This window comes from Neopelma chrysocephalum, unplaced genomic scaffold, assembly GCF_003984885.1.
Source record: "Neopelma chrysocephalum unplaced genomic scaffold, ASM398488v2 Primary Assembly neopelma1_119, whole genome shotgun sequence".
Taxonomy (NCBI): domain Eukaryota; kingdom Metazoa; phylum Chordata; class Aves; order Passeriformes; family Pipridae; genus Neopelma; species Neopelma chrysocephalum.
The window spans coordinates 24,936-37,635 of NW_020897781.1; the positions used below are offsets into that span (position 1 = coordinate 24,936).

A 12,700-nucleotide genomic window follows, 5' to 3' on the forward strand; every position below is an offset into this window, starting at 1 on the left:
GGGGAATGAGGGTCCCGGCAAAACCACGAGCCAGAGAACCCCTGTGTGTCCCTGTCACTGGGAGCTTACGGGACAGGGATCCATCAGCCTGACCCCACCGCACCCCTGAGGCCCAGAGCACCTCAGGGCACGGGCCACTTGGCCAGTGCGTCCTCAGAGCCACCAGCCCCTGGCAGCAGTGGCTGGCACGGACTGCAGGTGTGAGGGCTGAGCCTTCCAAGAGGCACCGGGCGTAATTCCCACTGCCCTGAAGCACGGAAAGACAGAACCTTTTCCGGACCCAGGTGCCAATGGCACTGGGGACACTAAACTGCAGGGCTTATTTTCCAAAACCCTCCAGGGACTTTGTGCCCCAGGTCCCACTGGGGACCCTTTTCTCGCTGGGGGCAGGGGGCTGCAGCATAGCTCTACCTTGGGCCCCCAGAGCAGAAAATAGGGATGCAGGGAAGGGACGCTGCTCCAGAGAAGCCCAGGTTCATGCTGAGAGCCTGTCCCAAGCAGGGCTGCAGATCTGGGGGACAGTGGGCAATGTTCTGTGCCCCCCGGGTGCAGGGGGGACCCTGACCCCCTTGCCTGGGTGATGCTGACAGCTCCAGGGCTATTTTAAACCCCCTCATTGCTGAGTTTCCCTGGTCGGGAGGTGCTATGGGGGTGGGCAGAGCCACCCTCCTGCCACAGCTCCAGTGTCCCTCCTGGAGGGCTTGAATTTCCATCCCAGTCTGAGCCCTATGTTAATCCCAGCCCTTGGCCAATAAAGCTTTGGCTAAATTAGGTAAAGGCGCCAGTTGCCAGTGAGCGGGGCCAGGTGCTGCGAGGGTGCTGATAGGCTGTGGGGGCTGAGGGGCAGCAGCTGGGGGCACAGCCCACAGAGCAGACACTACAAATTGGGGTGCCAGGGGTACCACGGTGCTTCTGGGAGTTCCTGCTGCAGGAACTGGTGATTCTCTGGGGCTGGGAAGCACAGTAAATTCCCACAATGGTAAGAGCCCCTGTGTGTTGTGTGCCTTGTGCTGCGTGCCAGGATGAGACCTGATCGGGCAGGAGGCTCCAGGGGATCTGGGCTGCGGAGGTGCCTCTGTAGAGGGCGGCGGGGAGAGAGTCCCCAGGGCTGGGCTGACTGTGGCGGTGAGGGCAGGAAGGCTTTGGGGAGGTGCAAGGTCCCCCCAGGACATGCCTGGGGGGCACCGTGTTCCCGGGGACTCAGCCCTGTCCGGAGCTCAGCGCTGTGCAGAGGTGGCAGTGGCAGGGGGTGGCTGAAAACCGAGCGCTGGGTCATACGACACGGTGTCACCGCCGGCTCCATGGCCAGCCTGCGCCTCCAGCAGAAACTCGATCGGGGCCGACAGGTGCCACGGCTCCAGCTCCAATGATCCCTACAAGGGGAGCTGAGGAGATTCCAAAAATAGCGTTGCATGCCTAGGATGCCAAGGCTGCACACAGGGACTGTGGCCCCTGCACCATGGAGCCCCCCACATGGTGGGGGGCCGGGGCAGGTGGCTCCCTGCAGCCCCCCACACTCATGGATGCCTGGGGGGCACTGTAACTCTAGGGATTGCTGAGGGCTGTGGCTCGCCCCAGCACAGCATCGTTCTGCGGCAGGGCAAGGCTCTCCTCACAGCCCTGTGCTGTTGGGCCACACTGTGCAAGGGGTCTCTGGCCTGATGTGGGTGGCCATGATGACCCCTTCTCCTTTGTCTTGCAGACGGACCAGCAGGCAGAAGCCCGTGCCTTCCTCAGCGAGGAGATGATTGCGGGTGAGCGCGGGGGCAGTGGGGAGAGGGGCCGGACATGGCCATGGCGTGGGGCCCAGCTCTGCCCCACTGCCTGGTCCTGACCTCCCTCTCCACAGAGTTCAAAGCCGCCTTCGACATGTTTGATGCTGATGGCGGTGGAGACATCAGCACCAAGGAGTTGGGGACAGTGATGAGGATGCTGGGCCAGAACCCCACCAAAGAAGAGTTGGACGCCATCATCGAGGAGGTGGACGAGGATGGTGAGCAGCCCTTGGTGGTGGGTAACAGGGGTGAGCACTGGGCACTGGGTGGGCAGCCTGACCTGTGCTCGGCTTCCTCCCCGCAGGCAGCGGTACCATCGACTTTGAGGAGTTCTTGGTGATGATGGTGCGCCAGATGAAAGAGGACGCCAAGGGCAAGTCTGAGGAGGAGTTGGCCAACTGCTTCCGCATCTTCGACCGGTGAGTGGTGAGGGTGAAGTGGCCCGTCCTGCCTGCAGGGGTGAGCAAGGTCACATCCCACCCTCACCCTCCTTCAGGAATGCCGATGGGTTCATCGACATTGAGGAGCTGGGTGAGATCCTGAGGGCCACCGGGGAGCCCGTCACCGACGAGGACATAGAGGACATGATGAAGGACTCAGACAAGAACAACGACGGCCGCATCGACTTTGATGGTGAGCAGCAGCCCTGGCCGGGTGCCTGTGCTGTGCACCAGGGCAGGGCCGTGGGCTGAGGATGCCCCTCTCTTGCAGAGTTCCTGAAGATGATGGAGGGTGTGCAGTAAGGGACCAGACATTCCTTGGGCCGGCTGCTGCACCCAGCCCTGCTCCCCCACTGCCCAGGGAGCAGCAGCTCTGCAGCACCTGGCCCCCAGCACTGGCTGAGATCCTGCTCCGTGCCAGGGCCTTGGTCTCATCCCACTGCCGGCGGCTGAGCTTTTCCTTTCATCTGTCACCTGTGGCTTTGGTTCGAGCCTCAATAAAAGAGGAAAGGCTTGAATTGCTTGTGCAGGACTTCACTGAGGGTGCGTGGGGAGGGGGCTGCGGCACCGTGACCCTGCCCTGCTCCCCAGGGAGGGGAACATGCCTGGCAGGTGCCCTATGCCAGGCATGTTCACACTGCAGCCCTGTGCCAGAGGGGCAGCACAGGGCTGTGGTTCCCACGGGCTCTTGGGCAGGTGCCAGAGCTGAGCTCAGAGTTTCCATTCGGAGCAGCTGGTTCACACGCCAGCGAGTGAGGGAGCACAGCCCCAGCCCCAAGGGTCCTGCTCCAGGGCAGGGCTGTGGGACCACAGGGGTTCTAGGGAGCCACCACTACCTGCCCCACTGAGACCCACATCTCCCACCCAGAGGACTGGCCTATAAGGTGGAGGGGCAGCAGCAGCCCCCTCCCTGTGAGGTCAAGATGACAGTGGAGTCTCTGCGTCTGAACAGGCTGTGCCAGCCTGCTGGACAGCACAGCTCCCTGGGGACCAACCGGGGTGGAGCACAGCAGGGGTGGAATGAGGGGAACACAGTCCCCAGTTGGTGTGGGTGGGACCGTGGGACCAGCACAGTGCAGCTGGCAGGACACAGCTCAGAGCTGGTCACATCCCTTCTGCCCAGCACTGTGGCACAGGGAAACTGAGACCCCAGGGGGGCCAGGGACCACCCCGGGCATCCTGACTCTGCCCTGTTCTCAAGGGGAGCAATGGCACCAGGCAGAAGGGATGGATGCCGTGGGCAGGGGACAGTGAGGACATGTGCAGCAGCACAGGCTGCCCTCTGCAAGGCCACAGCTGGACACCGGCAGCTGGTGCTGCAGCTTGGGGGCAGCAGTGACGGCCCTCGGCTGCGCGAGGAGCGGCGCAGGAGGAGTGCGGAGGCCCGTGAGCTCAGCACCGGTAAGGAGGGGGCTGCTGCAATGGGCAGCAGGCACAGAGTCCCCCTGGACCCACACCAGGGCCATGGAGGGGCTCCAGGGCCACTGTGGCTTAGCATCCCCTGTCCCACAGGGCTGCGGCGGGTGTTGCTGGCAGGGGTGAGGCAGGCACCAGCGAGCCCCCCGGAGCAGCGGGAGCTGGAGCGGCTGTGGGTGCTCTTCCTCTCCGCTCTGGAGCTCTTCCTGCAGGATCTACACAGAGCCCACCACCTCTGCCAGCTCTTCTCCATGCAAGAGGGTGGCGTGGCCCCACTGCGCACCGGGCTGGGGGGCTGGGGGCTGCCTGGCCGGCGAGGGGGGGTTTCCATGCAGCCCCCAGCACCTCAGGGCTTAGAGGAAGAGATCGAGCAGGTGAGGGCCACACTGGCAGAGATGGAGAGTGGAGCCAACATTCCGCCATGGACGGTGGAAGCCATGGAGACCACACAGCCAGCAGGGATAGGTGGCACTGCAGCCAGGGGGGCTTGGGCAGGGCCCTGCACTGGGCACTGCTGTGGGGTGCTCTGAAGAGGAGGCCAAGAGGCAGCAAAGCTGGCACCTCCCTGTCACAGAGCAGGGTACGGGGGCCCCCATGCACCCCCCCAGTCCCCAGCCCCCTGCCCAAGCAGGAATTGCTGGGGGCTGCCCCCAGCCTGCAGAGGGAATGGGACCACTCCAGGCCTCCTAAATGTTGATAGAGCCCCTGTTACCTGATGGGGGTCAGTATCCCTCTCTGCCCACACTTGCAGAACCCCCTGCAGAAGTCATAAATGTGCATTTATTTATACATTAACCGTGGCTCGGACTGCGACATTAATTTAAAAACAGCCTATGATACAGAATGCGGGGGGCGGCGGGCAGGGGAGGGTATGGTGGGGGGCAGTGGTGATGGTCAGGTCTCCTGGCCCTTGGCCTGCTTGTTGTACGTCTCCCTCACGTACTTCTTGTAGGCTGAGGAGAGAGGGGGGACATGGTGATGAGGGTCCTGGGGGCAGCTGCCAGGGCTGGACAGGCAGTGGGACACAGCAGGGTTGGGGGCTGTGCTGCTGCCCACCCCATTGGGGAGCAGGCAGGGAGGTTCTGCCCCAAGCACTCACCGACTTGGTTCTTCCAGAGCTCGGCTGCGTGTGTGTTCAGGGGGCTCTCGATGTTCGGCTCTGGAAACAGGGGCTGGGTCAGCTGGTGGGGTGACTTGGACACCTTGGAGCCCTGCTCTGGGCAGGGGATCCCCAACCCCACCATCACCCCATCCCCCAGTACCCCACAGCAGGTGCAGTTGTTGGACCCACCTGCCAGCAGGCTCTGGACGGAGAGCAGGATGGTGCGGACGTCGTAGAGCGCTGACCACTTTTCCTTGAGGATGTCGAGGCAGATGTTGCCCTGGGTGTCGACGTTGGGGTGGTAGCAGGGGGTCAGGAACCGCACGGTGGGCGCCGTGTAGGGGTACCCGCTGGGGAACTCCAGCGACAGCTTGTACCGCAGCTCCTCGTAGGGCTGCGGGTGGGAGTCACGGGGGCAGAAGTCAGGGGGTGGGGGGGAAAACTCGGGCGAAAAAGGGGCACAGGGGGAGCAGAGGACTGGGACCACTCTCAGCTGAAGGGAGGAGGGTTGGAGCGGGGTCAGGGCCCCCTCCAGCCCTGGATCCCGCCTCTCACCGTGCCGGCGGCGCCGTCAATGGTCCCAATCCACTTGAACAAGTTGTCGGACTCGGGGAAGGCGGAAATGCCTTTGTCACCGGACATCTGCGGGGCAGTACGTCAGGGCGGCCGGGACAGCCCGAGACCCTCCTGCCCCGGGATCGCCAAACCCCGACTCGGCCCCAGGACCCTCCGCGACCCCACTCACCATCAGCGCCATCAGCTCCTGCTGCAGCCTGCGGAGGGGGAAGAGCACGTTACCGGCCGGCCCGGCGGGGCATCCCCCGGCCGCAGCCCCCGATTCCCGTCCCCGCTCACCTCTTCCCCACCGCACCGCGGGCCGGCGTGGCCCCCGTTTCGGCCGCTTTGCGAGCGGCTGCGCTGGACACGGCGGCGGGGTCGGCGTTCTGCGAGGCCATGGCGGCTCCGGGGGCACCGACCGGCGCACCCGCCTCCGCCGCCGGTGGATCACGGGCTGGACGCGGCTCCCCCTCCCGGGCGGCGCCGCACCAGGCTCTGCCCGGTTCCTCCTTCCTGCGCTCGGGGCAGAACTCGGGCCCCGCTGCGGCTCTCCCGGTGCCGCGCAGTGGTGCGGGCTCTCCTAGCGGAACTCCCCGGTGCGGTGCGGGGGTGCTTAGGGCTCCCTTAGGGTGGCGAGGACACTACCCGGTTGCGGTGGCGGCCTGATCCCGGACACCCCGGTGCAGCAGCGGCTCGGTCCCCGTCCCAGTCGCTCCCCGGCACGATGGTCCCGCGCGGCCCTGCCCGCTCCCGCGCCCCGTTTGAATGTGTCCCCGTGCGGCCCCCCCGCCAATCAGCGCGCAGCCCCGTTCGAGCCGCCCAATCACCGCCCGCCGGGGATGCGGCTCCCACGGTAACGGCCAGCGGCCGCTGATTGGTCGTCGGCCTCCGACGCACCGCGCTGTGATTGGCCGCTGCCCAGCGAGGGGCGGGGCCACGAGTCCCTCGGCCCTTAAAGGGCCAGCCGCCCCTCCCCGGTGCCCAGGAGGCGGCGAGGTGGGTGCGAAGCGGTTTTATTGGGGGGGGGGGGGGGGGGGGCCCGGGGGGCGAGGCCTCAGGGTTCGGGGGGATCCTCGGGGGGCGGCGCGTCCCCTCCGCGACGAAGCGTCTCCATGTGTTTCTGCATCTTCTCCGTCATCCAGGCCGGCGGGATGAAGGGCTTCAGCTCCTCCAGCCGCAGGTCCACCGAGTCCCTTGGGAGGGAAGGGGCTGAGACAGAGGGACCCCGGCACCCACTGCGGACCCCAAACCCACCATGGACCCCAACCAGTACCAAGCCCAGACCCACCAAAACCCGCTATGGACCACAACTAGCACCATGCCCAAACCTACCACGAACACCCAGCCAGCACCAAGCCCCCCAACCCTTGGCACCAAGCCCCCCCAGCTGGCATGGAACAGGATTCCTCCAGCACAGGGCTCCCATGCAGTGAAGGGGGAGCACGGTGGGGGCCCCCAGGGAAGGAGCCCCAGGCACGGCAGCATCTCTGCTTTGGTCCTCACCTGTAATCCTCACTGGCAGCCAAATCCCGAATGTCCTCTTCGATGAGGAGGTAGGCCTGTGGCACAAGGTGGGGAACAGCTCAGGGCGCCTGTGAGGGGCAGCTGAGGCAGGATCACTCCCCCCATCCCTGGCCAGCGCTGTCCCTGTGGGATCCAGCTCTGCCCCCCAAGCCTGCACCCGAACCCCACAGGGCAGGGGATGGACCCTGGGGGCAGCTGTGCCCCCATGCCCTGCCTAACCTCCTGCCACAGCAGCCTGTGCTGCGGCTCCTCCGCCCGTGCTGGCCCTGCGGCGGGCCCTGTGCCCGGCCGTACTCACCATCTTGCCCCCAGTGGCCCTCATGTGCTGCTGCTCTGCCAGCCAGTGCTTATCCTGCGGGTCGGCCGCGTACTGCAATAAAGCAGCGAGGACCGAGCTGAGCACGGGCGACAGACCCTCGGCTCAGGCCCCCCCTCCTGCGGGACGCTGTGCCCCCCATGCGCTGCCCGCGGGGGGAGCGCTCGACTCCGCTCTGCCTGCCCTGCTCCAGCCTCAGCCCTGGCTCCAGCAAAACCTGCCGCGTCGGCTCGCGTTCCATGTGCTAGCCAAGACCTTGGGAATGTGATCCAAGATAACAAACGAGGGCAAGGGCGAGGGAGCGAACAAACGAGCCAAAGCACGCGCCTCCAATTCCCATGGGAAACCATCTGGCTGTGGCGTCTGACCTTAAAGAGGTGGGGATGCTTGATGTAGAGTCGCCCTCTTGTTCCTCCCATCCCGAGAGCTCTGCAAGAGGAACACGAGGGGTGTCAGGGCTGCGGGGAGGGCGGTTGCAGTGGCACGGGGACACCCCTCTCCTCCCCGAGCCCTTCCTACTGCTTTGGAGGCAGAGAAGCGAAGTGACGGGAGGAGTGTCACGGGCTCCTGCCTGGGGACACCACCCTCCATCGACAGGGCCGTTCCTTACTTGTTTGCTCGAGATCCCAGCACAAAGGTTGTGGTTTCAGTCAGTCGGGATGGATCCCACTACAGAGCAATCGGAAAAGGGGCAGCATTAGAAATTAAGCTGGTGCCGGCCACGCTCCATGAGCCTCGGCTCTCTGACAGGGAACCTCAGAGCTGCCCCCGGCCTGGGAGGGAAGGAGCTGGCCACAGACCTCCAGCCTTCTGCAGGGGAGGGACGTTACATTCTGTCTGGGTTGATCTGAGCAGCTTCCCTTGTGGGAAACGCTTGTGGGATTCCTCTGGCTACTCCTACTCTCCCCAGGTCTCCCTCAGCAGCACCACACTGCACAGCTACAGGCTACAGTGCCTGGGGAGACCAGCAAAGGCCTCCGGGCACTTCGCTCCTCGTCCTGCCCCCCCTCCTGCCCCAGGGCCCCATCGGGGCAGAGCACAGCCTGCATTGTCCTGTGCTCCTGCAGCCACAGGCAGGAGCAAAGGGGAGGAGAGGGGGAGCCCAGCAGCGTTGGCCAGCCAGTACCTTTGGTCCATCCCTTCTCACAGGCTCAGAGACTTTGAGCTTCCACCTGAGGGGAAGGAAAATGCTGTAAGAATGAGGCCCTACAGAACCAGCACAGTCACCACCAGCAGCAGGGACTGAGCCCCAGCCCTTCCAGATCCACCCTTGTTCACATCCTGCATTCCCCCACAGCACCCAGCTCTGGACCCTCAGCTTTGACACACATTTTCCTCTCCCAGCTGCCCAGATCCCACCCCTCCCGTGCCTCACTGCTCACTCTGAATGGTCCATCTGGATCTTTTCACCCTTTTGGGCCTCTTTAAAACCTTTTCCTTGAAGGTCTTTGCCTTCTGGAGGGGCACACATCAACCTAAGACCCCTCCCTGCCCCCCGAACTCCCACTGCCTCTCTGCAGGAGGGAAGGAGATCGTGGGGTTTCTGTGCCTCCCCCATTTGGGCAGCCTCGTTCCCCCTGCCCTCCCCAAACGGGGGCTCTAGCTCGGGACCCGTACTCACGCTGCCATGCCCGAGACCCCGCGGTCGTTCGACAGGCTCTGTCCTGGAGGCCGCCCCTTTCTCTGCATGGAAGAAACCCTTCTGTGACTCAGCTGTGCTGGCTCAGGGAACCCTCTTGGGGACCCTCCCCATCCCAGGGAAGCTGCTCCTTTTGTCACGGGCAGAAATGCTCCCTGGCACCAGAACAAGCACCTCTCAGGCCTCACAAAAGCTGCCTGTGCACCTGCATGCACTCATATGGTGGGGATGGCCAGGAAGGAGGACCAGACTTGCCAAAACAAAATCCCTTGTGCAGAAAACCCTCTTACCTTTTTGGGAATGGGGCTCCCTCGACGGCTCAGCTCCTCATCCATCTGTCGGGCACGCTGGAAGAGGAAGGGCAGCGGGATGAGCAGGGCCCTTCTCCCCTCCTGGCTGTGTGGGGCCCCCTGCATCCCAAAGGCCAGGTATATGCTGACCCTCTCTCCTTTGCAGGTAAACACCGATCCCAGCCCATGCTGGTGAGCAGCACCACACCATAAGCAGCAGCACCTGCACCTGAGGTTCTCCTTGCCCTGTGTTCCCTCCCAGCCCATCAGCCCCTGCTCTGCCTCTGCACTATGGTGCTGGAGGACAAGAGGTAGAGAATAAAAGGGATTCCAACCCTTCTCCTCCTCCCAGCTCTCACAAGTCATTTAAGCCTCTGGGTACAATCACAAAGTTTACCTTTGTCCCTGCCTGCTCATGGGGCAACCTGGGAACCACTTTTTTGCCATCAGAGAACAGCAGTTTGGCCTGCAAGAAGAGAAAGAAGGTTCCAGGGATTCTGGGCTCAGAGAGGGCCCCACCAGCAACCCCCATCTCCATGTATCTGCCTGAAAGCCCTGCACCAGCTCTGCTTTTGGACTGCCACCAGGCCATGCTTCCACAGATAGCCAGATGCAAAAGCACAATCTGAGCATCATAACTCTGGTCAACTGGCAGAAAAGCAAGACGTGAAAGGAAAACATCCTGCCCCACACCACCAGGACCCTCTAACAGGTGCTAGGGGCTGGTCTCTGTGGGAGATCCAGCTGTGTGCCATATTCTGACAGCAGTAGTGAAAGTGGCAGCACGAGCTGCCCAGCCCTGACCACTCCCCTCTTCCCAGTGAGAATGAATCCCAGCACGGCAGCCACACAAGGGCTGAGGATGTCCCCTCACAGTGACAGCAAAGCTGTTAAGAGGGACACATCCTGGCCAGGCTGCTCTGCTCAATCAGGTGCCCAAGGAACCCCTCGCCAGCACCCACCTGCTCCAGGCAGCTCCGACAGGTCTCCTGGATGAGCTGCTCTGGGTCCACCTCCTCCCCAACATTATCACGCACGTTGATTGCTGCTGTCTGGAAAAACTGGAGAGGAGAAAGCAGGAGAGGCTGAGAACCTGTGCAGTGTTGGGACAGGCACAGGACCCAGCTCCCACAGCCTGGGTGTGTGCCCCACACACCTGCTGCCCACCTGCGCCCTGCACTCACCTTCATGTACTTGTTGAAGACGCCCCGGATCTCCTCGTTGATGCTGGGCTGCAGCACAGCGCGCAGCAGGTCCATGGACACGCTCGGGTCCGTGAAGCTGCGGGTGGAGGAGTCAGACGGGGGGGCGCGGGATCCCCCTGCCCCGGCCCGGTCTAACCCAGATCCTCCCTCCGGCCCGGCCCGGCCCAGTCCCTCTGTCCCAGCCTCCCCTGCCCGCCCATTCCGCTCCCGCCGTACCTGGTGGTCATCTGGGAGCGCCGCCCGCGCCGCTGCACCTGCCGGTGCTTGATCATGATGTTCCAGGGGCTCTGCGGGACACACGCGTCAGCCGCGGCCCCGCCGCCCCCCGCCGCCCCCCGGCCCGGCCCGGCCCGGCCCCCGCCTCACCGTGCTGACCAGCTGCTCCTCGGCATCGCCCGGGCCCTCCTCGCCCGGCGGCCCCGGCTGCTGCTCCGCATCGCGGGCGGCGCCCATGGCCCCGCTCCGGGCTGCGGTGCGGGCGACCGGATGCGCGGGGATCCCGCCCTACATCATCGGGCCCCGACGGATGTGACGCCGCTGCCACGGCAACGGGGCCGGTCCGAGCCCGGGGCGGGAGCGGGGACAGGGACACCCCCCTGGGGGGACACACGGCGTGTGCTCGGGGCAGCCCCGGGGACGCGCACGGTGCCCGCCCTGGAGGCGCCGCCGGAGCGCGGGTCGCGGCCCCCCGGGTGTCCCCGCCGGGTCCTCCCCGGGGGACCGTGTCCGTGCCAACCTCCCGTGCTCGGCACCTCCCTCCGTGCCGCCACCGCTGCTTGTTCCTCACGCCTTGTTTTAAGCCTCGGCGCCCGGTTTGTGCAGTCCCGCGGACGCGCCCGCAGGTGCCGAGCGCTCGGCAATAAAGAAACCCCTCGTTCCAAAGAGGTGCAGCTTCACGGATCAGTGCGGTGATGGACGGTCGGCTCCAAATCCTCAGTCCCAAAGCCTTAAATTCACCCTGTCGCGGGTGGATCTGCCCCTGCCCCTGCCCCTGAGAGCCGAGTACTTGCAGCTGCAGGAGTGTGAATGCTGGTCCTTCCATGATCCTTGTGTTCCTTGTGTAATTTTCCACCTCTCATCTTTCTGGCATCTCATCGTTTCTCTGAGCAAACACCCCAAACCAGCATTTCCTCATCTTGTTTAACGTGTGCAGAATAGTCAAAACAACTTGTCTGTCGTTTTCTAGATCATCTTACCTTGTGTCCCGGTCAGCGAGAAGCTTTTCTGTTGGGTCAGCTGGATATCAATTTGCATTAAAAACATTTGCTGTTTTGCTGGTAATGTTTTTCCTCGTTCCAAGATGATTTCGTGAGATAAACAAAGCAAAGGGGATTTCCCAGAGTGCAGGATGCCAAGGCTGCTAGAGGTCTTGCTGTGCAGAGCAGAGGTGTGTTCCAGCAGCCATCTCCGGGTGCTGGCCTGTCCTTTGTGCCAGTGGGGCAGCCCTGAGCCGTGCCACAGCGGGAAGTGGGATCTCCTTCCCACTGGCCTTCCCACACACTTTTCATTTTTGTTCAAGAAGCGACTGGACGTGGCACTTGTTGCCATGATCTAATTGACAAGGTGATTGGTCAAAGGTTGGACTTGATGACCTCAGAGGTCTCTTCCAACCCAAATGATTCTGTGGTTCTGTGATCCCAGCGCTGGCACTACATGCTGGTGCTTCCAGAGGTTGTTTTGCTGTTGTCTCTCAGCACCTGTCACTGCAGCCTGTGGCTCTGTCCCCTCAGTGTGACTCTCCTTCTGTAGCTGTCAGCCCAGCAGTGACCACACTGGGCTCCCGTGGGAGCCTGGAGTGGCTGTGGGAGTAAAGGCTGCTGACTCACAGGACTCACATGCTGCAAAAGGCTCCTGCCCTTATCCCCTTCCTGCCGCTTTGGCCGGGGCTGCACAAGCCCGGGGTGAGCTCAGGCTGTTACACAAATCCAGCGACGGATGTGGGGCCAACAGAGTCACCATCAGCATCGGCGTGACTTCATTATCAGCAGCACTGGGCTGCTTGTGTGCTTATTTTGGTTGCTCCGAATTGTTAGCAACAAAACTTGGACATTGCCCAGAAGAGAATAAAAATAACTGTGGCTGTAGGAACTCCCAGGGCAAGGTGAGGAGAATGGTTCTGTTAACCTGCGAGAGGGACTGTGCCCTGTACCCACTGCGAGTGGACAAGTTGTCATTGTATTGGTTTGAATCAAGTGAGACTTGGGCCAGATCTTTCCAATTAACAAGAAGACTTAAATCCTGGAACAAATTCTCAATGAAGGAGTTGCCACCTTTGCAGGGAGAGGGATGTCTTTTTAAGAGCATGTCAGAACAACATCTGTCAGGGATCACCTAAATGTGACATACACATGTCCAGGCCAAATTCTACCGACTTATGTGTCTTATGGAAAGGGTGATTGGGCATTGAAATGGGCTACCCAGGGAGGTGGTGGAGT

The 12,700-nt window shown here is 62.9% G+C and overlaps 4 protein-coding genes across 5 annotated transcripts; 2 read left to right on the top strand and 2 right to left on the bottom strand.

Moving 5' to 3' along the window:
- The first annotated feature begins 879 nt into the window (after positions 1-879).
- On the top strand, positions 880-2,598 carry TNNC2 (troponin C2, fast skeletal type). The gene is made up of 6 exons (XM_027697184.1): positions 880-979; positions 1,703-1,754; positions 1,850-1,993; positions 2,080-2,194; positions 2,272-2,408; positions 2,487-2,598. Exons 1-6 carry the CDS (start codon positions 977-979, stop codon positions 2,516-2,518), a joined length of 483 nt encoding a protein of 160 aa, XP_027552985.1. The 5' UTR covers positions 880-976; the 3' UTR covers positions 2,519-2,598.
- A 639-nt stretch (positions 2,599-3,237) lies between these two features.
- Positions 3,238-4,410, top strand: LOC113974390 (regulator of G-protein signaling 9-binding protein-like). Its single transcript, XM_027697481.1, has 2 exons — positions 3,238-3,616; positions 3,728-4,410. Exons 1-2 carry the CDS (start codon positions 3,424-3,426, stop codon positions 4,159-4,161), a joined length of 627 nt encoding a protein of 208 aa, XP_027553282.1. The 5' UTR covers positions 3,238-3,423; the 3' UTR covers positions 4,162-4,410.
- On the bottom strand, positions 4,394-6,159 carry UBE2C (ubiquitin conjugating enzyme E2 C). The gene is made up of 6 exons (XM_027697482.1): positions 5,589-6,159; positions 5,479-5,506; positions 5,289-5,375; positions 4,923-5,127; positions 4,731-4,790; positions 4,394-4,584 (listed from the first exon to the last, which is right to left on the bottom strand). The coding sequence occupies exons 1-6, from the start codon at positions 5,687-5,689 to the stop codon at positions 4,526-4,528; spliced, it is 540 nt and encodes a 179-aa protein (XP_027553283.1). The 5' UTR covers positions 5,690-6,159; the 3' UTR covers positions 4,394-4,525.
- Positions 6,160-6,274: 115 nt separating this feature from the next.
- DNTTIP1 (deoxynucleotidyltransferase terminal interacting protein 1) lies at positions 6,275-10,873 on the bottom strand. Of its 2 annotated transcripts, XM_027697478.1 has the most exons (13): positions 10,632-10,867; positions 10,482-10,552; positions 10,245-10,341; positions 10,023-10,121; positions 9,458-9,526; positions 9,061-9,117; positions 8,753-8,814; positions 8,258-8,303; positions 7,742-7,800; positions 7,500-7,560; positions 7,114-7,185; positions 6,795-6,850; positions 6,279-6,484 (listed from the first exon to the last, which is right to left on the bottom strand). In XM_027697478.1, the coding sequence occupies exons 1-13, from the start codon at positions 10,716-10,718 to the stop codon at positions 6,346-6,348; spliced, it is 975 nt and encodes a 324-aa protein (XP_027553279.1). In that variant the 5' UTR covers positions 10,719-10,867; the 3' UTR covers positions 6,279-6,345. The 2 variants fall into 2 exon arrangements, with proteins under 2 accessions (XP_027553281.1, XP_027553279.1); XM_027697480.1 differs by lacking the exon at positions 7,114-7,185 and having other exon boundaries at positions 6,275-6,484; positions 10,632-10,873.
- Positions 10,874-12,700: the final 1,827 nt, after the last annotated feature.

Bases quoted from the DNA above. Each gene is read 5' to 3' on its own strand.
- TNNC2 (XM_027697184.1), top strand. The intron at 1,755-1,849 runs GTGAGCGCGGGG...CCCTCTCCACAG, and splicing joins CAGCGAGGAGATGATTGCGG to AGTTCAAAGCCGCCTTCGAC. The intron at 2,409-2,486 runs GTGAGCAGCAGC...CCTCTCTTGCAG, and splicing joins CGGCCGCATCGACTTTGATG to AGTTCCTGAAGATGATGGAG.
- DNTTIP1 (XM_027697478.1), bottom strand. From the start codon at position 10,718: ATGGGCGCCGCCCGCGATGCGGAGCAGCAGCCGGGGCCGCCGGGCGAG. The intron at 10,553-10,631 runs GTGAGGCGGGGG...TGTGTCCCGCAG, and splicing joins AGGAGCAGCTGGTCAGCACG to AGCCCCTGGAACATCATGAT. The intron at 7,186-7,499 runs GTCAGACGCCAC...GCTTTATTGCAG, and splicing joins AGCATCCCCACCTCTTTAAG to TACGCGGCCGACCCGCAGGA.
- UBE2C (XM_027697482.1), bottom strand. From the start codon at position 5,689: ATGGCCTCGCAGAACGCCGACCCCGCCGCCGTGTCCAGCGCAGCCGCT. The intron at 5,376-5,478 runs GTGAGTGGGGTC...ACTGCCCCGCAG, and splicing joins AGGAGCTGATGGCGCTGATG to ATGTCCGGTGACAAAGGCAT. The intron at 5,128-5,288 runs GTGAGAGGCGGG...TCCCACCCGCAG, and splicing joins TTGACGGCGCCGCCGGCACG to CCCTACGAGGAGCTGCGGTA.
- LOC113974390 (XM_027697481.1), top strand. From the start codon at position 3,424: ATGGCACCAGGCAGAAGGGATGGATGCCGTGGGCAGGGGACAGTGAGG. The intron at 3,617-3,727 runs GTAAGGAGGGGG...CCTGTCCCACAG, and splicing joins GGCCCGTGAGCTCAGCACCG to GGCTGCGGCGGGTGTTGCTG.